Below are 25,176 nucleotides of genomic sequence, written 5' to 3'. Positions count from 1 at the left end.
TCTGTGTAAGTCAGTGTTAATTCAGCTATATGTATTAACAATGGGGGACTTAATGTTAATTTTGCAATAGATTTCCTGCCATTCTTCATTTTCCCCTTTTAAAATAAATTTTATGGGGGCAGCTAGGTGGCACAGTGGATAGAGCACCGGCCCTGAAGCCAGAAGGACCTGAGTTCAAATCCGGCCTCAGACCAAACACTTGAGACTTAATAGCTGTGTGATCCTGGGCAAGTCACTTAACCCCAATTGCCAAACAAACAAATAAATAAATAAATATAAAATTTTTTTTAAAATGAATTTTATGAAGCCAAGTGGGAAAGATCAGTTAAAAAAAAAGTCTTGTTCATTTCTTCCAGTGATGTGTTTGTATACACCCAGACCTCTTTGAACAGTGATATATTTGAGAGAAATTATTCACAGAAGTACTCTACTGGAGCAGCTTCAATCTGATAGTACAATCCTATGGAACATTTTAAAAGCTTATGTTGAAGAGTACATTTGCTTACAGATCAACCAATGGTGCTGTTTCTTATATCTGGTGCAGCAAACCATTTGTTTAACTAAGATTACTGTCATTTAGCACTCAGTACCCTGCCTGGCTATAGTAGGTAAAAGCATTGCTAGGTAAAATGTTTGGTAACTGATTGTTATGGAATGGATTAGGGAAGTGTATCATTGTGGCAAGAGTTAGGGACTGTCAGTGGGACCACCTGAGCGCTCTCTTGGTATCTTCTCAAGATCAGGAGAAAATAAGAAAGGCATCGTAAGCACTTTGGGTGGACTTCCTGTAGTGAATTTCTAGGCAGACGTGGACAAAAGTCAGTTCTGACAGGCATGGAGGGATTAAAATCAGCGTTATTTAATGGAACACCCAAATCAGCGATATTATAGATCCATTTTAGTATTTTATGTATTTATGCATGTTTGTGTATATATGCACATGTTTGTAATTTGAGTATGTATCTATTTAGCTCATTATCATGTGATTATAGGATTTTTGGTTTTTATTGTTTGTAGAAGAATGCTGCATTCTTGTCACAGAATTTATAAAGATCTTTGTATAGTTCTTTCTAGATGGTATGATGCATTGTTGTGCATACACTTCCATAAAAGCACTGAGGTAACTGCTCCTCTATTTTAGGAATATTCAAATTGCTGCCATTTTGGATCAGAAGAATTATGTTGAAGAATTAAATAGACAGCTGAAGTAAGTGTTTATGGACACAGAATACATAGATTTTTAAAATATTACTTTAGATTTCTTTCAGGTCAGCTGGTCCCTATTCCTCTCAAATCTTCTTTGGTAACAGGAAATGTCATTGGATTTAAATTACTGGAGACGAGATTCATTTTCAATGGGAAGGGAACACTGGAGAGTTGTGGTGTTTTTTTTAAAGAAATCTATTTATTTTTCCTTAAATTTTGAGAAAAGCAGAAGAACTTGGGGTATTATTGATAAGATTTTGGTAATTCAGAAAGTAATTGTTCCCCGACCACCTTCTACCTCAGAACCTTTATTCACCCCTAGCTGCTCGAGGGTGGGAGCTTTGCTGGAGAAGACCAGATCTAGGATTCTGAGATTTGTGTGGCAGTCATCTTGTCGGACATACTCCTAGGATAATGACCTGACAGGAGGAAGGGACAGCAGTGGTTCCCCTTCCCCAGAGCCATGTCTCTAAATGCATCCTTTACATTTAGGTACATGGTTTATTCCACACATATTAAGGCACCTGGTTGGTGTGGAATGCTGTGCCAGACATTGGGATAGACGCCACATTTAGATAGAGCATAATTTGTGGTCTTCTGGAGCTTACCGTGTAGGAGGGGAATGTGACCTATACAAAGGTGGGCGTAGTCTATGGTATTACATGACCAATGCCTTTGAAAAATGCTTAATAACATGTCCGTGTTCAGAAGGAAATGGTCCTGTGTGACCATGGGGAGATCAGAGAAGATTTCCTGGAGGAGGTGGCGTTTGATTTGGACTTTAAACGAGAGACAAGGATTCAGCAAGTGAAGAGGGGGAGGCAGGGCGTTGGGCGGCTAAGCGACAGTGCAAACAAAGCTAGGGAGGTGAGAGCCATGCAAGCATGGTTGAGGAACAAAGAATAGTTCCTTGTGTCCGGGAGTAGATCGACGTCAGAGATATGGGAGAAGGCCAGAAAGATGGAGTCCTGCCCCGTTGTGTAGGCCCAGGAGTGGCCGGTCAAGCATTGATTCTCCAGATGCTGTTAATGAATCCTTCCCTGTGATCTGTTGAAGAAGAATGATGGGACCTGGGTTTGGGGGGACTAGAATCTGAAGCTTTTCTTCTTTTAGGAGTGAAACTAACACACTCCGAGGTTTGCTTAGTGACACTGCTGTAAGGTTTGTTAAATCTTCTATGATGGGAAAGCTAGGTGGCACAGTGGATAGAGCGCCAGCCATGAAGTCAGGAGGACCTGAGTTCAAATGCAGCCTCGGACCAAACACTTGGCACTTACTAGCTGTGACCTTGGGCAAGTCACTTAACCCCGATTGCCTAAAAAAATAAAAGAAAGAAAAAAAAATCTTCTGTGAACCCCTTCTGTGAACATAAACTATGTAACATTTCATTAGAGGTAAGTTGGAATCCTAGCAAAAAGAAGGTGTGAAGCTAAAAATTGAAAATAAAAGCCACAATGTTTCAAGCTTATATGTACAGGTTAAAAAAAGTACAAGTTGGTTCTGTTAACATTTCCTATGCCCGTAATTACCCTCACATTTTGTACAGACCAACTGGGTTCCTGATGCTTAGAGATTTCAGGATGCTTTCCATCCATATTTCCAAATCCCAGGGTTACTTTGGAAGGCCTCTCTGAGTATTAAAAAGATACAGAGAGGAACCAAAACAGGCATAGAATTTGAGATCACCATACATGTGTTCTTCATGGACCCCCTGTTTCGATTTAAAGAGTAGAAATGCAAATTATTGCCCAAGTATTTTGATAGTTCTGCTACAAACAGCATGATTTTGGGCAAGTCGTCTGACCTTGATGGGACTTAGTTTCTTCAGTAATAAAAAGAGGGGCCATTGAATTAAATATCTTAGATTCCTTCCAGCACTAACTCCTATGGTTCAGCCATATTTACTCAAATATAAACCATCTTTTGTGTTTTAATAGCATTTAATAATATTTAAATGGGCCCTATTCAGAATTTACAGAATGCAACTTTACGTTGATGCCAGTTACAGATAATGTCACCTGAAAAGGGGGATAGTCGTGAAGCAACAAGAAACCCTAAACAAGATTGTGATGCAAAGTATACGAAAGCTTTGGCTGTAGAGTTATTGCTGCCCTAGTGAAGCAAGAAATGAAATCAGGATCCGAGTAAATAAAACATCTTCCAAACCACAGTCTGGGCTGGGAGGTTGGCTCATGCCAACCAGCGCTGAGTTTGTCATAATACATGGGTTTACCTCTTTGAGTTTGTTGTAATTTTAAATGACAATTTATTTCTTTATTACTTTCAGCAGCACAGTCAGCAGCCTCCATTCGAGAGTTGATTCATTAGAAAAGTCAAACACTAGACTGATTGAAGAGGTATTGACATCCAGTAACGTATAACTGTATTTCAGAGGCCTGTTGAATAATATGATTGTTCTGATCATAAGTATAAACTTTATGTAAGCCCTTATAAAAACTGCATTGTGTAATATCTGTGATAGAGATAACTTGTTAAATCCCTGGGAAAAAAGTAAACAGAATCCTGGTTAGGCCTGCTTGACTGTGACATGCTTCAGTAGGTCAGCTTTGGGGAATAGGTCCTCAGGAGGAAACTTTGGGGCATTGTAAATAAAGCATTAACCCCTCCAACCTTTAGCTGATGTGCAGTTAGTACTTAAACATCACTTTAGCCATAGCTAGTTTTTGCTTATAATCATACTGTCCTAATAAAATAGATTTGTCTATCTTAGTCTAGCCAAAAGACTTTATTCACAAGCATTAGTATACAGTTACTTCCCCCTCTTGTTACCAGAATGACCCCATGTAGTAGTTTGTATTGGTGATTGTTCCAAGCTAATTAGAGGCAAAACAAATTGAACCCAGGTCTGTGATTCATTCCCTATTCAGGAAGCTTTATCAGTAGTTTGAAGAAAAACCCATTAGCCAGCAAAATGGGCCTGTACCCATAATTATTGAGATCATTGGAATAGTAGATATGGAAAAAAATATACTTAGTGCCATAAAATTTATTTTCTAATTAAAATTTGTTCTTACCTGGAGCTTAATTTTTTTGAGTTGATCTAGATTTTTCAGGCCTTGGATTAGTGAGCCAAGATAATTTGATTGATTGTGCTCAAGTGCTCATCTAATCATACTTTTATTGGTAAATCCCTGAAGACATGATGTCAGAGAAAAATTAACTATTTAATGTAATAATACTAATAATAATCCCTAATACTTCTGACTTTCTTGGGGCTCTTGAGAAATTTCCGTTTAAGGTTCCTCAGAGAAAATTTTCATAAATTTAATTACTCAATAAAGAACTCTTGATTGGAGAAACTCATTTTTGAGCTCCTCTATAGTGTTGGAAACATGCTGCTCTTGCCCCGGAGACTTGCCATGTAAACTCCCATTCATTCATTGATACTAGTGTGGACTGCCTGATAGAAATCAGAGGGGCCACAGGCCTGATGTTTGCTCTGTGTCTCCTGTTCCTCCCTTGTCCTTTAAATTGATGCTGTGAACTTTCTTATTGAGTTTTTGAGTAAGTGGTCATCTCAGTAATAAAAATGTTTAAAAATGAACCTGCTAAAGGACTGAGTGTTTGAAATGACTTTCAAGTCCTTCTGTTTATCAAAGTGGCCTTTGTGTATTTACCCTATACTTTCCTGTAAGGACTCTAAAAGAAAAAAAAAGTAAATGTTTCAAATCACTTCTTTAGTTTGAATTTGATTGGAGAGTAGAAGACACATTTTTATTAGATTAGCAGCAGCAGTGGCTCCTTCCTGCCCCTTCTTGTGGAGTAGAAAGTTCCGATGGTTGAGGGTGAGGCAGATGCAAAGAGGAGTACAAGGGAGGCAGGTGCCTTTGAGGGCCATGCTGGGAGTGACAGTGTGCAGAGAGCCTTGGTTTTAGAGTCAGAGGACCTGGGTGTGAATCCTGGCTCAGCCATTTACTGCCCAAATGACTCTTGGAAGTCTCGTCGCCCCCTGGGCCTCCCTTTCTTCATCTGTAGAATTGTGGTGGTGGGACTCAGGATGACTTCTGAGGTGCCTGCCAACAGTAAATCGAGGGGCGTGTGAGCCTTGTCACCCAGGCGACTTTCTGAGCCTCAGTTGCCCTATCTTTAAAAAGAGAGCTGGCCTACATGATCTTGAATGTCCCTTCAAATTCTGCTCATATGATCCTGTGATTTTGTGTATAGAATATAAAACCCTTCTTTGAGGATTTTATTTTTCCCTAACTTAGATTTCTGAGCATAACTTTTTGGGGAGTAGGAGCAGGTGCATAGAGCACATGGATAAATCCTGTGCAGGGGAACCAAGTTTAAAAAGATTTTAGTAATGATTTTAAGTGATGAATTGTTAACAAAAAAAGGTGTTTATGTTCTCTCTTCTTGTCCATTTTTCTTCAAATTTAGTTAGCAATAGCAAAGAACAATATCATTAAACTCCAAGAAGAAAATCATCAGTTACGAAGTGAAAATAAATTGATTTTAATGAAAACACAACAACATTTAGAGGTACGTATGAAGTACTTTCTTTTTTGAAATGCAGTTTTATATTCAGCTTTGAATTCTCTCCCTCAAACATCCACCTTCCCCCAATTAAGAAAACAAGAAAAGCAAAGCCTTTTACAAACATGGATAGTCAAGCAAAATATTTCTGCATTAGGCGTGTCCAAAAACAATTTACCTCCATATGCACTCTGAATCCACCACTTCTGTATCTGAAGGTTTTTCTTTACCATATTTCATCAAGAGTTCTCTGAAGTTATGGTTTTCATTGCACTGATCAGAGTTCCCAGATCTTTCAAAGTTTTGTCTTTATAGTATTGTTGTTACTATATAAATTATTTTCCTGGTTCTGCTCACTTTATTCTGCATCAGTTCCCAGGTTTCTGCAGCACAATAGCATTCCCACACATTCGTATACCCTAAGTTGTCCCGCTATTCTCTAGCTGATGGGTATCTCCTCAGTTTCTAGTTCTTTGCCACTAGGAAAAGAGCTGTTATGAATAGTTTTGTTCATGGTGTCCCTGTCTTCTTTGTTTGACTTGGAGTATAAGCCTCGTAGAGTTATCACTGGGTCACGGGGTGTGCATGTTTTTTTAATTTTTTATTATTTTTAATTTTTATTTTTATTTTTTTATATTTGGCTAGGCAGTGGGGTTAAGTGACTTGCCCAGAGTCACACAGCTAATAAGTGTTATGTGTCTGAGGCCGGATTTGAACTCAGGTCCTCCTGAATCCAGGGACAGTGCTCTATCCACTGTGCCACCCAGCTGCCCCGGTATGCGTGTCTTAATAGCTTTAGGGGCGTATTTCTAAATTGCTTTTCAAAATGGCTAGGCCATTTCACAGCTCCACCAGTAGTGCATTCATGTATTTGTTTTCCCATATCCCCTTTCGTGTTTGGTATTTTCTTATTTTTTTCAACCTTGCCTAACTAGGTTAGGATAGGTATGATGGAGAACCACAAACACAACTTCCTAGTCATATTTTTTTGACCGTTTGGCAATTAGGGAATGACTCTTGTTTTCACAAATTTGCCTCAGTTCCCTGTCTAGCTCAGGAATGAAACCTCACAGAAACTTACTGTGAAGAATTCCCCCCCCCAATTTCCTGCTTTTTTTAATTTTAGCTTTATTGGTTTTGTTTGTGCAAAGCCTTTTTAATTTCATGTAATCAAAATTGTCCATTTTACCTCCTGTGAACCTCTCCCTCTCTCTTGCTTAGATCCAATAGGTCATTTCTTTCGTACTCCTCTAATTTGTTTATGATGCCACCCCTTTTATTCTAAATCATGTATCCTTTGGAGCTTATCTTAGTAGATGATGGGAGATGTTGGTCTATACCTATTTCTTCCAGACTACTTTGCATTTTTCCCAATAATTTTTTGTTAAATAGTCAATTCTTGCCCAAATTCCTGGGATCTTTCGGTTAATCAAACAGCAGACTGCTATTCTTATTTGCTTCCGTATATCATTCCACTGATGAATCTGTCTGTTTCTTAGCCAGGACCAAATTGTTTTGATGATCACAGCTTTGGAGTATAGTGTGAAATCTTATACTTGAAATACTTGCTGGTGGATTGGTTGTCTTGTGTTTCTGGGCCTGTCTCTGTATTCTCTGGTAATGGATGTGGAATTGTACACTTTGGTCATCTTCCTAGGTTACCAAAGTAGACGTGGAGACTGAGCTTCAGACGTACAAACAGTCTCGTCAGGGACTGGACGAGATGTACAACGAAGCCCGCAGACAGCTCCGAGAAGAATCCCAGTTACGACAAGTGAGCACCACTAATGTTAAATTGGGAGAGACGCTGGGAAGAGAAAGGCTTTTAAAGCGCCACTTGAACACTAGTACATTTTTACAGTACATTCATTTTCTGATCTTTTTTGCCTACCTTGTAACAAAAACAATCAGCCAGTGTTGATGTAGGCGGTGACTTTGTCTGACAGTGTGTGCCTGTTCTCTCTCTCTCTTTCTATATATATATACATAAAGCACTTTATAACCTAAAGATGTCACCGAAATGTTAGTTATTATTATCAACAACACCATCGTAATTGTCATCTATCTTTTGGAATGAAGATTTGTTCCATCCTTTTCCCTCTATGTGTCTTCATTTGTTTTCATTGAAAATTAACTTTGTTTGAAGATTTAATGCTAAAAACAACTCCACTCTGTTCACTTTTGCCTTAAAATAAAACTTCTTAGGCACTTACTATGTACACTAGGCTAGGTTCTAGAAAAGATAAAAAGATTAAATAAGACATGGTCCTACCCTCACTGAGCTTACATAATGTGGGGATAGGATGTATGTAATACATGAACAGTATATATGATGATAAACATATGAGAAAAAAACATGATGACTATAAGAAAAATGCACATCTATGGCAAGAGGGTGTAGCCCAAAGAGTGAAGGATTTGGAGATGCAAGACCTGATTCAGATCCCAGCTCTCCTCCCTGCTAACTACCTCTGTAACCTTGGGCTAGTCGCTCTTTGGGCCTCCATTTACCCAGTGGTAAAATGAGAGGGTTGAACTGGCATAGTCTCCAAAGCCCCATTGACTTCTACGCTCTCTCATTCTGTGAGTTGACCCTGTAAACTGTGTGTGCTCAAATTTCAGGATGTGGAGAATGAGCTTATGGTGCAAGTTAGCATGAAACACGAAATTGAGCTTGCCATGAAGTTGCTGGAGAAAGACATCCATGAGAAACAAGATACTCTTATAGGCCTTCGACAACAACTGGAGGATGTTAAAGCAATTAACATAGAGATGTATCAGAAGCTGCAGGTAAAGAAACATTCTCACAAGCGGAGGCAGAGTCAGTGTGAGCTTTGGGGTTTGGGAGTCACCTCACAAATGGAGGCGTCAGGGTGTAGGCAGTCACCTTCACCTTTGGTCTACTGGAAGCAAGCCTCTAACTGCCACTAGAGGGCGACAGAGGGTACTGAACACCAGGCCAGGAGTCCGTAGGGCCTGAGTTCAACACCAGCCTCAGACCCTTCCCAGCTCTGTGATCCTGGGTAAGGTGCTGGCCTCTGTTGGCTTCCATTTCCTCACTTGCACATAGGAATAATAATAATCCATCTACTGCAGAGGGTCGTTGGGAGGATCAAATGTCACAACATAGGTTAAGATTTGCTTTGCAAACCTTGAAACACTATATAAATGCAAGCTGTCGTTATTATTACCAAGAAGAAATGTGATTTTTAGCTGTACGGCAGGGACAAGGGAATCCTTTTGTTAGGCATTAATGACTTCTCTCTATTTACGCTGCATTAGGGAAGACCAGAATGGTTAAAACTGAAACCGTACGAGAAAAATCTGAATCCAAACACTAGAGTGGTTTCTTTGGTTCTTGTGATACTACAACCTGCCACCTTTTCAGTTTTGATCAGATGATTCTCTGCAACTTTTATCAACCCTTTGCATTAAATGCCACTACACTTCAGAAGACTTATACTCCAAAGCAATTAAAAAACTAACTCAGTTCCATGACAAAAAGAGACCTTTTAAGAGGATAAACACTGTTACCTTGAGACAACATTGAAGGAAAATAATATCCCCAGTTGTTTTTGCTTTTCTTTTTTTGCCCCTGAATATATTAAATGATTAAACTGCTTTGTGTTGTAGAGAGTAATGTTACTGAAAATTTGAGTTAATTTACTCTATTAATGAACAATCTGGTAAAAAACCAAATAGGTTAAATGTTAGGATTTAGCAATCCCCAAATCATTGCAGCTTTATGTTTTCAACTAGGGTTCAGAAGAAGGCATGAAAGAAAAGAATGAAATAATTGGTCGACTGGAGGACAAAACCAATAAAATCACTGCTGCCATGAAACAGCTGGAGCAAAGGTAGGGCATCCACAGCGTTTGCTGCTTCTTCATCCCTTTCACGCGTTTTACCTGACTGCTCTCTGCCACCTGCCACCTGCCACCAAAGCTGCCTGGCTAGCAAAGTTGTAGGTTAATGACCTGTTTGGAAGAGACTGGCAGGATTTTACCATTGGTTTTTGTTGTTTGGAAATAGTTGCCTTATAGGGGAAAAAACCAAGGGTGAAATGAGCTCTCTTTGACTTCAGTGCATATTGACTGCCGTCTCCACTGTCTCTCCTCATGTTCCTGTCTAGAAACAGGCATTCAGAGTAGACGTTCTCTCTGCTTGTTCCTTGGAGTTTGGGTCAGATGATCTCTTAGGTCCCTTTGGGCTCTCATAGCCTGTTATTCATCACCTTCCACACTGGCCACAGCAGAATGCCATTAATTATTTCTCAGGTGGTAGGGGGTTGATTGTGAGGTATATTTGGCCTACAAGTATGTCAAGTTTTACATCCAAGTGTGTAAAACCATTTGGAGTATTTCATGTCTGATGTACAGACACTTAGTGAGAGAAAAAGATGCTTAAAGATGTTAAAACAGTACCTGTCTGGGTCAAGTGTAGCATAGGTTTGTTTAGATTTAATCTTTTGTAGGTGGGATTTTTCATTTTTATTGTTGGAAGATGTAATAGACCTCCATTACCCTGTCATATTGGTGTCAGCATATGTCTTACCATTGCTTTCTTTGAATCTACCAATGAAAAACATAACTATTTAAAGCTTTCTTGACATGAATATTCTTTTATTGACATCCTCTTTTCTTTCTTCTTTTTTTCTTTTTTCTTTTCTTTTGTTTCTTTTATCCCAATTTTTACATTTTGGACATTTTTATTACTTCTCTCTTGCCTTTGATTTCTGTCCATCCCATCCTGAAGTGATAAAGATTTATTAACTCAAACTAGGACTATTGCAATGTCATTTGTGAAGTGTGCCAGCAGTGACACGCAGCCCCAGTACAAACTGGTCAAAGATATATCTTTCTGAAGCCGCCTCATGCCTGCTGTATCTAAAAATTTTCAAAGGGCGTTCGAATTTGTACAGCTTGTCAAATATAGAAGAAAATGATGTGATGAAACATTACAAAAGGGTGTTAGGAAGCCTCTGGGCTCTCTTTGTTGTGGTAATGCACTGCCATAAAATGAGCGAGTGGGTTTGGATTCCGCCCCGACTTAATTAATTCTGAGTATTGAGCCGTTGCAGGTCAGGGTTATCAAACACAATCTTCTTATCTTCCATCTACTTTTTAATGTAAAGTATAAGATTGTTTAAAATTAAATTACCCTTTGTTTCCACGTTGTGCTGACAGATTTCTTTCTCCTTTGGCACTCTCTTTCCCTTGTGGCTGCACCCTGATTTTTACAGCATTTTAAATCAGTTTATTGACTGTCTTTCCTGTTTGCCACTTCTGCTAAGCCTTCTTGGACAGTAGCACAACTTTAAGTCTTGCCTTGCTGGGCCTGACAAAACAAAAATGCCCTTACATATTATGGGAAAGATATGGGGAGTTTACAAGTTCTTGAATTTGTATTTATTTTAGCCTTCAAAGACATAAATTCATTGGTGGTTTCCCTTCCTTATTCACCCAGGGAAATAGCAGCTTCTACAGAAGCCTAAGGGAAATACCTATTTCTGTGACTCCGCAGTTGTAATTGTGAAACGAAATTGAACAGCTGGAATATGACTCGTTAGACATCAATCGCTATTGCACCTTCCAATTAGAGTCACATTTTCTAAGGATATTTTGAATAGCTTTTATTTTAAAAATAAACAGCTTCAAACCTGTAAAATCAAATTTTTAAAAATCTCTCAGAGCAGAAGCTGTGGGGGAACAGAGCAGAAAAAATAAGCACATGTTGTGAAAAGAGACAAGACCCCAAAGTAGGAAAGCAAGGTCCCAAATGCATAAGAAAAGAAAAGTAACACCCACAGTATTTTTAGCTAATCAGTTTTAGTTCATGTAGTGGTGGGAGCATGTGGTCTAGGGAGCCACGGTGCCAACTACCTGACAAATATTCTTAAATTTAAAAAAACCCAGCAGCACGGTGGTCATTCAGTAAGGACGGAGAGAACGTTGCAGCATGTGGTGCTGTTGGAGGTGGGTGCTGTTCTCCACTCTTGGCCTCATTATGCAGTCATATTGTGGCTCCTGTATTCGCTTATATGACATGTAGCATATTGCAACTTCTTTGCTTAATTAATGCCAATAATGGAGGGGCTGTACGTGGCAGTTTTTTAAAAGGCAGTAATGCACATACTTACTTTGTAATCTAGATTAAACTTCATGTAAAGTGATAAAAGTTGTACTGCTTTGCATTGTTAATCATAAACAAGAAATAAAGTAAATCTGAAGACTGTGTCCTGGGTGTATTATATGGCATAATGAAAATCATGGAAGCCATTTTTAGGCATTGTGTGGCTCTTTCTCATTTGAGTTGTAAGTTTCCCCCAGACTTTGTTTTTGTTTAGAAATGTTTCTATTTCCCCATTTTTCTTTTATTTGTCTTCTTCACCCTTTTACACCCTAGTTCTAGCCTCAGTTTTACCCAAAGTTGATTTGAATTACACCAGATTGCAGCAAGCAGAGAAGGCTCAAATGGAAGCCAAGAATGAGGATGAAAAATTTGAACAAGAGTGTCTGAGTCAGTCTGACAGCCTGCAGAAACAGATATCCCAAAAGGAGACACAGCTGTGAGTATTCTCTCCCTTTTATCCAAAGAAGTATATGGAGGGGTGTGTGTGTGTGTGTGTGTGTGTGTGTGTGTGTGTGTGTGTGTACACATACATACTCTTTTCTCTTAATACATTCCCATGATGGAAAGATTATAGCAATATTCCCTTTTATCTTATAATCGAAGCTTGTTCTGATGTCCCCAGTTGACGATGGGGTCAGTCCCCCATCGTCACTTCATCTTATATTCACTTTTGTGTGGTGGTGGGGTTTCTCCCATTAAAGTGTAATCAGGAAAGGACTGAGTTGTTCTTGTCCTTATTTCCATAGTGCCTAGAACACAGACACTTAATCAGTTTTGTGGATTGATTGGTGTTGCCAGTATCTTTTTAAAAAACACATTTGTTGATTGTGGCTGTAGGTATCTGCTGATGCTGTCATTATTTCATATATGGCAGTCTGTGAGCTAATGTTCTTGGAGCACTGTCAGTACATTTGTGGTGTCAGTATCCCCCGATTAATGCAGTGTATGTGTTCCAGTGAGGAAAGGGTCCCATGAGACTGAGAGCTGTTTTTGTGCCTTTCTTTGTTTCATGGATTGCCAAGGCCAACAAACTTGCTTTATGGTAGTCAGGGCTGTTAGTCCATGGAAAGAAGGGTTAATCTGTTGCCAAGACCATGTTCAGACTGCTTCTGCCCTGCAGGACTTGTCACAGCCACTTCTCCATGGGCATAACCTTCAGAATGCCAGGATTGCCTCTTCCCCATGGTAAAGTGTTCACATAGGAGCTTGTCTGAGTTGCTTTGGCTACCATTATAAAATCTAGATTCATTCCACTAGGGAATATGTTGATCTTGAATGGGAATACATATGACTTCAAATGAAATGCTAACTTTTTGCAGAAACGTTGGGATTAATCTTCAAAACAGGAACAGTAATTTGCTGTGGTGCCCAAATGTATTCCCTTTTAACATACTTCAAGTCAGTGAGCATTTATTTACTGTTTAGTAGCATCATGCTCTTTTCTGGAGCTATGAACACCGAAAACCCCACACAAAACGTAAGGAGCTTAGGTTCTACCAGAGGCAAACAACATGTACTCAGACAAACGCAAATGTGGACAAAATAAATACAGAGTTGTCTCAGGGGGCAGGAGAGAGTACTAACAGCTGGGCAGTCATGGGAAATGCTTTGGGTCAGAGATGTTAACTTGAGCTCAGCCTCATGTGGGGAGCTGGGGATTCTGAGGGGAAGAGAAAGCCTGTGTGAAAAGTGTGGAGACCAAAGAGGGAAGAGTCACAGATGAGGAAGTTCCTCCAAGTAAGCCGTGTGAAGGGGAGTGGTCAGATCAGTCTGAAAAGAGGATGGGTCATTCCCTTCTTTGAGTCCAACCTCAGATACTTATCAGCTGGGTGACCCTGGGCCAGGCACTTAACTGCAGTTTACCTCAGTTTCCTCATCTGTAAAATGGGGATAATAGTAGCACCTACCTCCCGGGGTTGTTGTGAGAATCAGATGGAATAATGTAGCTTAGCACAGTGCCTGGGACATAGTAGGCACTATATGATTGTGAGCTATTATTATTTTGATGAATTGGATAGAATGTCATATATGTACTTTGTGACGCAGTGTTTTGGTTGATTTTATTGAAATTGGGACAAAAAATTTCTTAAAAGGGAAAGCTTGCTGAATCAGAGAGGGCTCTGTTTGGAGAGGAATGTTATACAAAAGCAAAAAGCATCACTAAAACTAAAAAGAAGGTGAGGAGCCATGTTATGAAGATCTTTAAATATCCAACAGAGGAGTTTGTGGAAATAGGGAGCCACTGACACTCAAGGAACAGAAGAGCTAGAGAGGAGAGGAGAGAAGGGGCAACTGTGTAGGCAGAGCCTCCAGGACATGGCCAGTGATTAGGTGTGGGGACAGGGGGAGAAGAGGAAAGCACACCAGAGGTGACCTGGGCTGCCCTTGACAGAAGACGCTAAGGGGGGGAACAGCTAGGTGGTGCAGTGGATGTCAGGGGGACCTGAGTTCAAATCTGGCCTCAGACCAAACACTTGATATTTACTAGCTGTGTGACCCCAATTGCTCTTAAAAAAAAATAGGTACTAGGGAAGAGGTTGGGTTTGGGGAGCAGGAGAGAGATGAGTCCCATGGTAGACATGATGTGTTTGAGGTGCAGGTGCACAGGAGTCTTTTGGGGGGTGGAATGGAGTTTTGGAGAGAGACTAGGGCTAAATATGTAGCTTTTTGAATCATCTGTCTAGAAAGAAGAGAAGAGGACCTGGGACAGAGTCTTGGGCTATCCTGGGTACATGTGATGGGATGTGTGGCTAGGGCAAAGGTGCAGGAGCAGTGAGGCAGGTAGGAGGATGATGCCAGGAGAGTGCATCATCACAGAAACCCAGAGGGAATGGCTGCTCATCCGTTTCATATGCTATGGAGACGTTCAGAAGGTTGAAAATCGAGAAAAAACCCTCTAGATTTAGCAATTAAGGGGATTATTGGTAATTTTTTTGGAGAGACCAAGTGGTGGAGCCAGTGGTCAGAAGCCAGATTGTGAGTGGGGTGGGAGGAAATGAAGACAGCAGAGATAACAACCATTTTTAGGCGAAAGGCTGTGAAGGGGAAGAGGAAAAGAGGAAGAGAGGAAACAGCTTCTGAAATGGTAGGTGAAGGCTACCAGAGGGCAGCAGGGAAGGAGCCGGGGAAGAAGAGAGACTGACTGGTGGGAAGGAGGGAGAAGCAAAACTCCTTGAGGGTGTGGGGTTGATAGGTGGCCACTGGCCAGAAGGACCCCGCCTTCTGAGGCTGGAACTGAGAATGTTGAGTATATTCAAGCACTAGAAATGGGGAGGAGAGGAAGCTCGTGATGAATAGCCTCACAGTAAACTGTGAGTCAAGGTCCCCTGCTCAAAGGAAGGGTTGAAGGAGCGATGAAGGTGGTTTGAGGAGAAAAATAGTGTTTTGGAACAGATGCTGTGGGGGCTGCCTTTGGGGGTCAGTTAAGCAAGTACAACAGTAAGAGCTTTAGAATTGAATTCAGTCATGTGACAAGCACATCTCATGTCTTAGCACTTCCTGCCTTATTTTAACACTGAATTGGATACGTCTTATGAGACTGGAATCTCCACACGGGCAGGAGACACGTCTTCTTTAGATTTTGTCCGTCTTCCAACACAAACAGCTTATCCCCTTACTATGCTGTAAGCTGCTGGATTCAAGGTCTGTCTTCTTCAAGTTTGTACCAGTTTCAGAGCCTTGTACTCTCAGTAAGCTACTCAATAAGGAGGGAGTGTCCTAGAGCGAAAAGGGCACTGGCTTTGGAGTCAGTTGTTCTGAATTTGAATCCAGCTTCTGCTACTACATGTCTGCGTGACCTCTTACAAATCAGTTGACATTGCTGGGCCTTCGTGTCCTCATCTCTAAAACAAGGGGAGTGGATTACATCTGGAGTTCTTAACCTTTGTTGGGATGTGGACCCCTTTGCAGTCACTCTGGTGAAACTTGTGAACCCTTCTCAAAATCATATCGTTTTCTTTTGAAATTAATAATTGAAATTGGTGAAAAAAATATATTTTCCCCATCCAACTTCATGGGCCCCAACGTCATCTATTCAGGGCCCTTGGACCACAGGTTAAGAAGCCCAGATTAAGTGATCGTTCAGGTCCCTTCCATTTTTAAATCATAGGGTGTTAAACAAGTGACAGAATTATCGCACTTTTGAAATGCGAGAAACAGCCCAGCATAGTAAAGAAGAGCACTGGGCTTGCAGTCAGGAAGCCCTCCCTGATTTGATTCTTGCCTCAGTTACTAACTGTGAGACTTTGAACAAATTACTTAATGTCTAGGAGACTCATCTAGAATACTCATTCCATACAGTTATTGTGTGAATAAAATTGGATAATGAAGTGCTTTACAAACCTTGTAGAGCTATATAAATGCTAGAGTGATAGCCCTGGAGTTAGGAAGACCTGGGATCAAATCCTGCCTCACATAGATGTTCTCCAGTGATGGCACCCCACTTGGTCACTCTGTGTCTCAGTTTCCTCGTCTGTAAAATGTGAAGCATGGATCAGATGGCATCTGAGGTCCCCTCCAATGCTAAGTCTTGGCTCTATATTGTTTACCCTGTGGAGATATTATGACAGCATATAAAGTTTCAGGAATTGTTATGGGTGGTTGCCAGTCTCGGACTGTCTTCATTATTCTAATTTTGTGAGCTAATACTTTTTCTTTCTTTTTGTACTTTTTCTGTCACTCGAACTTACTGTCTGCTTCCCATCATATCTGTTTTGTAGCATCTGTATAATTTGTTTACTGTGTCCTTGGACACAAGAAGAGAGCACATTCAGCTTAAGGATTGAACATCCCAGTCCTTACTGTATCTTCTGTGGGTGTTCTGAAATGAGCTTTTATCCAAAAATGTGGGGCAGAAATAGTGCTTGCTGATTCTGTGTCCACTGTGGTGATGGGCTTAATCAATAGCTAGTGTCCTTTGTAGATATTTCAGATTTATGGCTTTTTAAATTTGATTGCAGTTAGATAGTAGAGATAGTGGGCATTCTGATTTGTGGTGTAAATTGGTAGGCTGTCACATAGTGCTTCCAAATTTCTCTGACTTTAAGGATGAGGTGGGACCCTGTGGTGATTAAAATAAAAAAATATAATTAATTGGTATTATGTGAGGGATACCTGTGTTATTCTTTTTGTTCATTCCTTTAACAGGCATTTGTTTTTTTAAAATATATTTTGTTTTTCCCTGATTACATGTTGAAATAAATTTTTTAAACGTTTGTTTTTTTAAAGTTTTGAGTTTCAAATTTTGTCCTTCCTTTCCCTCCCTTTCCCCTTCCCTGATAACAATATAGGTTATACATATGCAGTCATGTAAAACATTTCCATATTAGTCTTTTTGTGCAAGAAGATTCAAATAAAAGAAAAAGAATGAAAGAAAGTAAGTGAAAAATAGCATGCTTCCGTTTTCATTCAAACACTATCAGTTCTTTTTCTAGAGGCGAATAGTATGCTTCATCATTAGTCCTTTGGGATTTTCTTGGATCATTGTACTGCTGAGAATAGCTAAGTCATTCACAGTTCTTCATTGAACAGTACTGCTGTTAGTGTGTATAAAGTTTTCTGGTTCTGTTCACTTCTCTTTACATCAGTTCATGTAAGTCTTTCTAGGTTTTTCTGAAATCATCCTGCTTATCTAGCACAATAATATTCCATTACAGTCATATCACAGCTTGTTTAGCCATTCCCCAGTTGATGGGCATCCCCTTCAGTTTCCAATTCTTAGCCAACACAGAAAGAGCTGCTATAGTATTTTTTTTTTTGTGAGGCAGTTGGGGTTAAATGATTTGCCCAGAGTTACACAGCTAATAAGTGTTATGTGTCTGTGACCAGATTTGAACTCAGGTCCTCCTGACTGCAGAGCCGGTGCTCTATCTACTGCACCACCTAGCTGTCCCTTATAAATATTTTTGTACAAATAGGTTCCTCTTCCCCCCACCCCCCTTTTTTTTTCTAAGTTTTTGGAATGTAGACCTAGCAATGGCATTGTTGAATCCAAGGGTTTGCACAGTTTTACAGCCCCCTGGGCATAGTTCCAAATTGCTCTCCAGAATGATAGATCAGTTCACACCTCCACCAATAGTGCATTAGTGTCCCAGTTTTCCCACATCCCCTCCAACATCCATCATTTTCCTGTTTTGTCATATTAGCCAATCTGATAGGTGTGAAGTGATACCGCAGAGTTTCAACAAGCATTTATTAAACAACTAATCAACCAACAAATGTTTGTTAAGCTCTAGACAAAGACACAAATGAAGCAATACCTGCCTTTAGGGAGCTTACACTGTGATGGAGGAGACAGCACATACATATATACATAAGTGTATCCGAAATAAACAGGAGGCAGCTTAGGAGGGAAGGCACTGATGGCGGTGGGGAGGCGGGGAGTCAGAAGAGGCTTCGTGTAGAAGCAGCACCTGAGCATCTCAAAGGCACCAGTGAAGGAGTAGACTCCAGGTGTGAGGGGCAGCAGGAAGACGCTTGTATTTAGCTCTAGAGACCGTGGGGAGCCACTGTAGGGAATGACATGGTCAGATGTCTGCTTTGGGGACGTCACTGAGCAGCTGAGTGGGGAGTGGTTCGGAGATGGAAGGGAGACTGGCTCGAAAACCATTTCAGCATTGTAGGTTAGAGGCGATGAGAATTTAAACAAGGAGGCCATGAGAGTGGAGGAAAAGGGACATATGTTGTGAAAGACTTGACAAGATTGTGTCACTGACTGGCTACGTAGAAGAGTAAAGAGTTAGAAAGGACAGCTAGGTGGTGCAGTGAATAGAGTTCTGGCCTTGGAGACAGGAGGACCTGAGTTCAAATCCAGTCTTAGACACTTAACACTTACTAGCTGTGTGACCTTGGGCAAGTCACTTAACCCCGATTGCCTCACAAAAAAAAAAAAGTAAAGAGTTAGGGATGATGCCAGGGTTGTGCACCTGGGCAATTGGAAAGATGGCAGAGCCCACAACAGGAAGGGGGAAGTTCAGAAGAGGGGTAGGTTGGGGTGGGAGGAGCAGAGATAATGAGTTTGGACATGTTTGAGATGCCTGTGGGACACGATTTGAAATGTCCTAGGCAGCTGATGATGTGTGACTGGAACTTAGGAAAGAGACTAGGGTTTGCTGTAGAGGTCTGAGTGCCATCAGCACAGAAGTGGTAATTACTCAAAAGAGCTGAGGAGGTCATTGAGAGAGTACAGGGAGAGAAGAGAAAACAAATGACAGAGCTCTGGGCCATACATGCATTTAGGGGATGTGATATGGGTGATGATCCAGCAGGGGAGACAGAAGACATGCTCAGACAGCTGGCGGGGTCAGGGGTGGAGATCAGGAGAGAGCAGTGTTACAAAAACCAAGAGAGGAGGAGGCTTGTCAGCAGTGCTGCCCACATAGTAGAAGCTTAGTAAATGTTGAGCTCAAGAAGGATGAGGACTAACAAAAAGCCGTCAGACTTGGCACTTAAGAGATTATTGGTAAAGTTGAAGAGAGCAGTTTTAACTGAGGGATGAGGCTGGAAACGAGATTCTAAAGGGCAAAGGCTCGAAAGGAGGGGAAGGGGGGCAATTTGTTCATGCTGCTTTTTCTAGGAGTTTGGCTGTTCTAGAGAGGAGAGAGAAAAGGTGATCGCCTGTGAGGATGATAGGGCCCAAATGGGGGCTTTTTTAAGGATAAGGAGACCTATAGGAATGTTTTTAGGCAGAAGAACTCACTAGATAAAAAAGGTTAAAGAAAATGAGATGATTGTAAAACAGCTGCTGAGAGAGATGGAGAAAGAAGATGGGATTAAAGGTGCATGTACAGGGGTTGGTCCTGGCAAGAGAGAAGAAGGGCTGTCTCTTCATTAGAAACTGCTGGAATAAAAGCAGAGAGAATAGCTAAGGATGTTAAGGAAGGTGGAGGAGAAAAGAACTGCAGGGCAAATAGCTTCTCGCCTTTCAGTAGTGTGAGTAGTCTGTTACGAAAATGGAGGGAGGGATGCTGTGGGAGCCTTCCAGAAGTAAGAGTAGGCTTGCAAGTACAGAGAAGACAGTGATGGGGAGTCACTTGGGGAGGAATGGAAATATTGCTTTGTTGTGGCCAGGTCCAGTTGAGATTTCATAATGGCATGTAGCCACCAGGGTGGCATGACCTCCTACTCCAGGTTCAGCAGCAGGTGAGTAGGAATGGATGCAGTCCATCGTGGGAGTGATCCAAGATTGGAGTTTTTCAAGGTGAGAGCGGCAGGAAGCAGGCAGGAAGGAAGCATGATGTTCAAGTGTTAACAGTAGGGTCAAGATCAACAAGCATTTACCGAGCACTTACTGTGTACAAGGCTCTGTTTGGCCCTGGAGATACACAGAAAATAATGAAACGTCCCCGCTCTGGAGGAACTTTAAACTCCTTTGAGGGAAACATCACGAATGTAGATAAGTAAATAAATACATAAAAATTAAATTCAAATTACTTTACAAGGGGGAGGAGTCTCAGCAACTGAGAGAATCAGGCATTGCCTCATATACTAAGGGCCTAAACAGAAGCCAGAGCTTCTACAAGGGCATTCAAGGCTTGGAGGAAAAAAAGCCCATGGCCAGGTCCAGAGATGGGATGTGTGTGTAGGGTTGTCTTAGGTGACCTGATTTCAAATCCTATCTCTGCTTGTCAGTGCTGTAGTTTTTGGGCTTTCGTTTCCTAAGACAGCTCTCCAGTTTCTTCCAGCTCTAAATTTGTTATCCTACAAACCATTTTCTCATAACACTATATTTGCTTTTTCTTCATACTTCAATATTATATAGAAACAATATGTTCTAAGCCACAAATAATTTCTGTAGGAAATGGCACTGGCCATCTATGAAGACCTTTTCAAACCTTGAAATGCTACATAAATGCTTATTATTGTCATTATCATCTATTTTAATTGTGAATTTTAAAACATCAGCAAATGAAGAACACAAAAAAGGATTGTACATGAAAATAAACTTCGGCACAGATTTACTTTTTAAGTGTGTGAAATTTAAAACAGTATTAACAAATTGTCCTGCTTCTCTGTGCTATTTTCTGAACATGATGAACTTCTAAATCAGTGTCACTAACTGTCCTGAGCTTTGATGTTTTGTTTCTGTTTGTGACTGAAGGGCTCAGTTGGAAACTGATTTGAAGATCGAAAAGGAATGGAGGCAAACTTTGCAAGAGGATCTTCAAAAGGAGAACGATGCTCTGTCTCATCTGAGAAATGAGACACAACAAATCATTAGTCTTAAAAAAGTAAATCGTGGTAAAATGTTCAATTTTATTTGAGCTGTTCTGTTTAGAAGGCGATGTATTTTCAAGAAAAACTAGAAACAGTCATTTTCACAGCCAGCCATGATAACAGAACGTATTGGGCATATGAAATGTTTTTTTGTGTAAATATTTTGCTAAAATAAAAGAAAGCTGTAAGTAGAATATACCTGTTATAAAGTAGTTGTACACCTATGGGAACATTCTTTTTTACTTAAAACTTAGAATGTGTTGCCGAATAATGGAATGTAGACAATGCAATGTTTTCTTTGTTTTAAGATATCTTTTTAAAAATTGTTTCTGAAGGAATTTCTGAGTCTCCAGAATGAAAACCAACAGTTGAAAAAAATATATCAGGACCAGGAACAAGCCCTTCAAGAACTTGGCAGCAAGCTTAGCGAGTAACTTTTCTTTTTTACTTTCTTTAAATAGTTAGTTCTTAAAAGTCTATAACTGGTCAGAACCAACAAAGAACAGATTGTGGGGGAAGAAGCAGCTCAACTATTTAAACAAAATGAAGGCAAATCTTAGGGTAAAGTGAACTATGTTGAATGAATCAAGTTTGCAGTTTTTGGAGGAAAGCTATAAATTAGGCAGGTACATAACTTCACTAGGGTTCTGCTCTGATTCTGTTCTCCCTTAGTGAGAGCATGTGCTGAGGACCGTGTCTGGTTTGGGGTGCCATGTCTTAGGGACATTTTTTCTCTGGAGAGCTTCTAGAAAAGGCTTAATGACCAGTCAGTCACTACTGTTTAATAAACACTACTGTGTGTCAGGTGCTGTGCTAAGAACTGGGCATAGAAAAAAGGCTAAGAACAGAAAGTCTCTGCTCTCAGGGAGCTCAGTCTGCTGGGGAAGGCAGCTGCTAGCAGCTTTGTACAAAGGAACTCCAGACAGCAGAAACTGGGGACGAGTAGAGGGAAGGCACCAAGATGAAGGAGGGTTGGGAAAGGCTTCCTGTAGAAGGTGGAACTTGAGCTGAAACGTGAATGAAGCCAGGGAAGCCAGGAGGCAGGGGTGAGGACAAAGTTTGCTCCCGGCGTGGGGGACTAGAAGAAGACTAGAAGGGTGGAGAGAGGCCAGGTGAGGAAGGGCTTCAAAAGGCAAACAGGATCTTCTGTTTGATGCAGCAAGTAATAGGGAGCCATCAGAGTACTGAATATGGGAAATGATGTGGTCAGAACCTGTGTTTTAGGAAGAGCAGTTTGACAGCCGAGTGGATGATGAATTGGAGTGGGAAGAGAGTGGAGGCCAGGGGGTTAAGCAGCAGGCTCTTGTAATGGCCTCGGCATGACATGATGAGGACCTGCACCAGGGCGGTGTTGTCAGAGGAGAGGAGGGGACATAATATGAGCTATGTTATAAGGACAGGACTGACCACTGAGTGGCTGTATGGAGGGCATGACAGAGTGAAAAGCAGAGACAGACATCTAGGTTCACACCTGAGTGGTGACCAGGATGGCGGTACCCTCGGCAGCTAGGAGCAGGGGAGAGAGTGGGGGGAAAGTTCAGTTTGGACGTGTTGAATTTACTCTATCTATAGGATGTTCAGTTAGGATGTTTAAAAAGCAGCTGGAGATATGATACTGGAGGTGACTGATGAGTAAATCTGAGAGTTTTCTGGCATAGAATTGAAGCCGTAGGAGCTGATGAGATCACCAAGTGAAATAGTTTAGAGGGAGAGGTGGACCCAGGACCAAGCCCTCAGGGACTGGCCTCATGGCCAGTGAGTGTGACGTGAAGAGCCAGGAAAGGAAACTGAAGAGGAAGAGAACCATAAGAGAGCAGCAGCGTCTTGAAAGCTTAGGAGACAATACCAAGTAGATGAGGGTTATCAGCAAGCCATCTGTATCAGATGTACACATCGAAGTCTGTAGAGAGGTCAAGAAGGGTGAGGACAGAGAAAAGGCCTTTCGATAGGTCAGCTATGAAATCGTTGATAATAGTGGAGAGACTATTTTCAGCTGAATGATGAGGTTGGAAGCCAGAATGTAGAGTTAGGAAGAGAGGGAGAAGAAAGGCAGGCAGAAATGCCCATTGTAGACAGCCTTCTCAAGGAGTTTCACCCCACTAGCGAAAAGAGAGAAGGAATGAAAACTAGTGGAGATGCTTGGATTAAATGAGGGTAGTGTGAGGATGGGAGATGGGGGCGGGGGGAGTGATGGGCCTATTTGTAGCAGTAGAGAAGCAGCCAGTACATAAGGAGAGACTGAGAGAGAGAGTAAGGAATGATAGAGGGTGACAGTCTGCCCACTTGTGCTTTTAGAGGGCTTAGCTCAGCAAGAACTAAGTGGGGTGAAGTAGGAAATAGTGGCAGAAGGCATCTGTGTGATGTGAGGAGGAAGAGGTCTTTGTGAATGACCTTTGGAGGACAGATGAGAAGGTTTGGAAAAGCCACTGTGGTAAGTAGGACCGGGACTTAATTAGGGAAGTGTACAAGGATTGCCTAGCCATAATGAGGGCCCAGCTGCAATTGTGCAATACGAACTTGTAGTGGACCCCAGCCAGTAGAGTTTGTGATATTCTCCATCGTCATTCAGCAATGAGTGAGGAGAATGATGGGGTTTGGAAGAGCAAGATCTTCTCTAGGATAAGGAGGCAGGAGCTGTAGAGAACAGCATGGTGTAGGGTTGGGCTTGTTCATCAAGATGGGGGAGGGAAGAGAACGTTGGTCATGCAGGGGTAATGGTTCAGAAAGAATGAGGGGTTGAGGTCATCAGGAGGGCAAAGAACAAGGCTGGGGGTCAAGAAGCAGAGAAAGAGGTAGAATCAGATAAAGGAATTTTGGAGTTCGTGAACATAGAAGTGGTCCATTTGTGGGTGATGGCCAGATCCAGAGTGTGACCATCTCTTTGTATCACTGTGTATAGATCATTAGAAATGGGTGACTTGAGGAATTGGGAGATAGAAAGGTATTGGGGGGAGCATTGGTATGTATATCCAAGTCCCCTGGTCCTAGTGCAGGACTGGAGAGGCAAGAAAGGCCATCAGCCTGAGCCCTTGTCAGGGATATTTAGAGAGGGTTTTTATAGTACCTAATGTTGAACTAATCACCTTTGAGACTTCTTCCAATTCTGAAATTCTGATAACCCGAAATAAGTAAAGAAGTACAGTGAGGGGACTAGAGATTGTGCCGAGGGAGGGTCTGTTTACCCTGCAGAAGATGAGACATAATAGGGGCAGTGAGGGCTGTCTGCAAATGAGAAACACTTTGTAGTTTACAAAATGTGACACAAATTCTCTTCTTTGATTCTCGCAGAGTCCTTGTGAAGTAGGTAGTACCAGTACTATTAAGAGGACCAGCCCTGGGGTCAGAGGGCCTTGTTTCCAATCCTGCCTCTGATCAGCACCACTAGGGTGAGCTGAGCCAGGTCACTAAACTTCCCCGGGCCCCTTTTTCTTCCTCTGTAAGATGAGACGTCCAGATGCCCAGTCACTTTCGAGGGGATTATTGTCATTAAGCATCGGAAGCCAACGTTGACCTCTTTCTAATCTCTTTTAGATCGAAACTTAAAATAGAAGATATAAAAGAAGCCAACAAGGCGTTACAGGTCAGTAGAAACCTCTTCTCTTCAGATACCGATGTGGATTAATGTTGTGTGCATCAAGTTTGAAGTCCAGGTACACAAAGAACTAGTAAGTCAAAGATCGCAGTTCAGAGCACGTGCCGGGAGCAGTGCCGGCATCCTGTGGGATGCTGCCTTCCCTTCCTTTAGAGTGCAGAATATCCCATAGTCTGATGTCAGTCATGATCACCACGTCAAGACAGCTGCGCTCGAATGGGGTCTGTCTGTTTCATGTTCAGGAAGGTCAGTGTGGATGTTGGATGGTGGGAGATGATCATGGCATGAAAAATAAAAACAGTCATTGAAACAGAACAACACCCTCCACCCACTGAAGGTCATCCTCGGTGTTTTGAATCTACCTGCGTTCGGGTTGAAAAAGTGTCAGTTCTGAGGATTTTGTTTCCTAAAATTATAATGATCCTGAGGATCAGCCACTGAGAGAACCGGGCCGACAGAACTACATCTGAGCTGGAAAGTTGGGAGGGAAAGGAGGGTGCCGTTGTGGCCGTGACATCGGGGCGCACCAGTGTCCA

General features: G+C 41.5%; 1 protein-coding gene across 5 annotated transcripts in view; it reads left to right on the top strand.

Annotated features, from left to right (window-relative positions):
• Positions 1–25,176, top strand: part of RUFY2 (RUN and FYVE domain containing 2) — a 62,251-nt gene that overhangs the window by 32,164 nt on the left and 4,911 nt on the right. The window contains exons 7-17 of one of the 5 annotated variants that reach the window (XR_013485155.1): positions 1,142–1,207; positions 3,494–3,563; positions 5,608–5,709; positions 7,361–7,477; positions 8,326–8,493; positions 9,463–9,560; positions 12,152–12,271; positions 20,933–21,062; positions 21,384–21,478; positions 24,337–24,434; positions 24,580–24,639. Coding sequence is in view for 4 of the 5 variants with exons in the window: in XM_078150745.1 (XP_078006871.1) it covers positions 1,142–1,207; positions 3,494–3,563; positions 5,608–5,709; positions 7,361–7,477; positions 8,326–8,493; positions 9,463–9,560; positions 12,152–12,271; positions 20,933–21,062; positions 21,384–21,478; positions 24,580–24,628 (1,015 nt within the window). In the remaining variant the exon portion in view is untranslated. The other 4 variants (XM_078150746.1, XM_078150745.1, XM_078150747.1 and 1 more) reach the window with 4 other exon arrangements.

This window comes from Phascolarctos cinereus, unplaced genomic scaffold (assembly GCF_003287225.1).
Source record: "Phascolarctos cinereus isolate Bilbo 61053 unplaced genomic scaffold, phaCin_HiC Scaffold_3;HRSCAF=262, whole genome shotgun sequence".
Classification (NCBI taxonomy): Eukaryota; Metazoa; Chordata; class Mammalia; order Diprotodontia; family Phascolarctidae; genus Phascolarctos; species Phascolarctos cinereus.
This window is presented reverse-complemented; position numbering and strand designations above follow the sequence as displayed.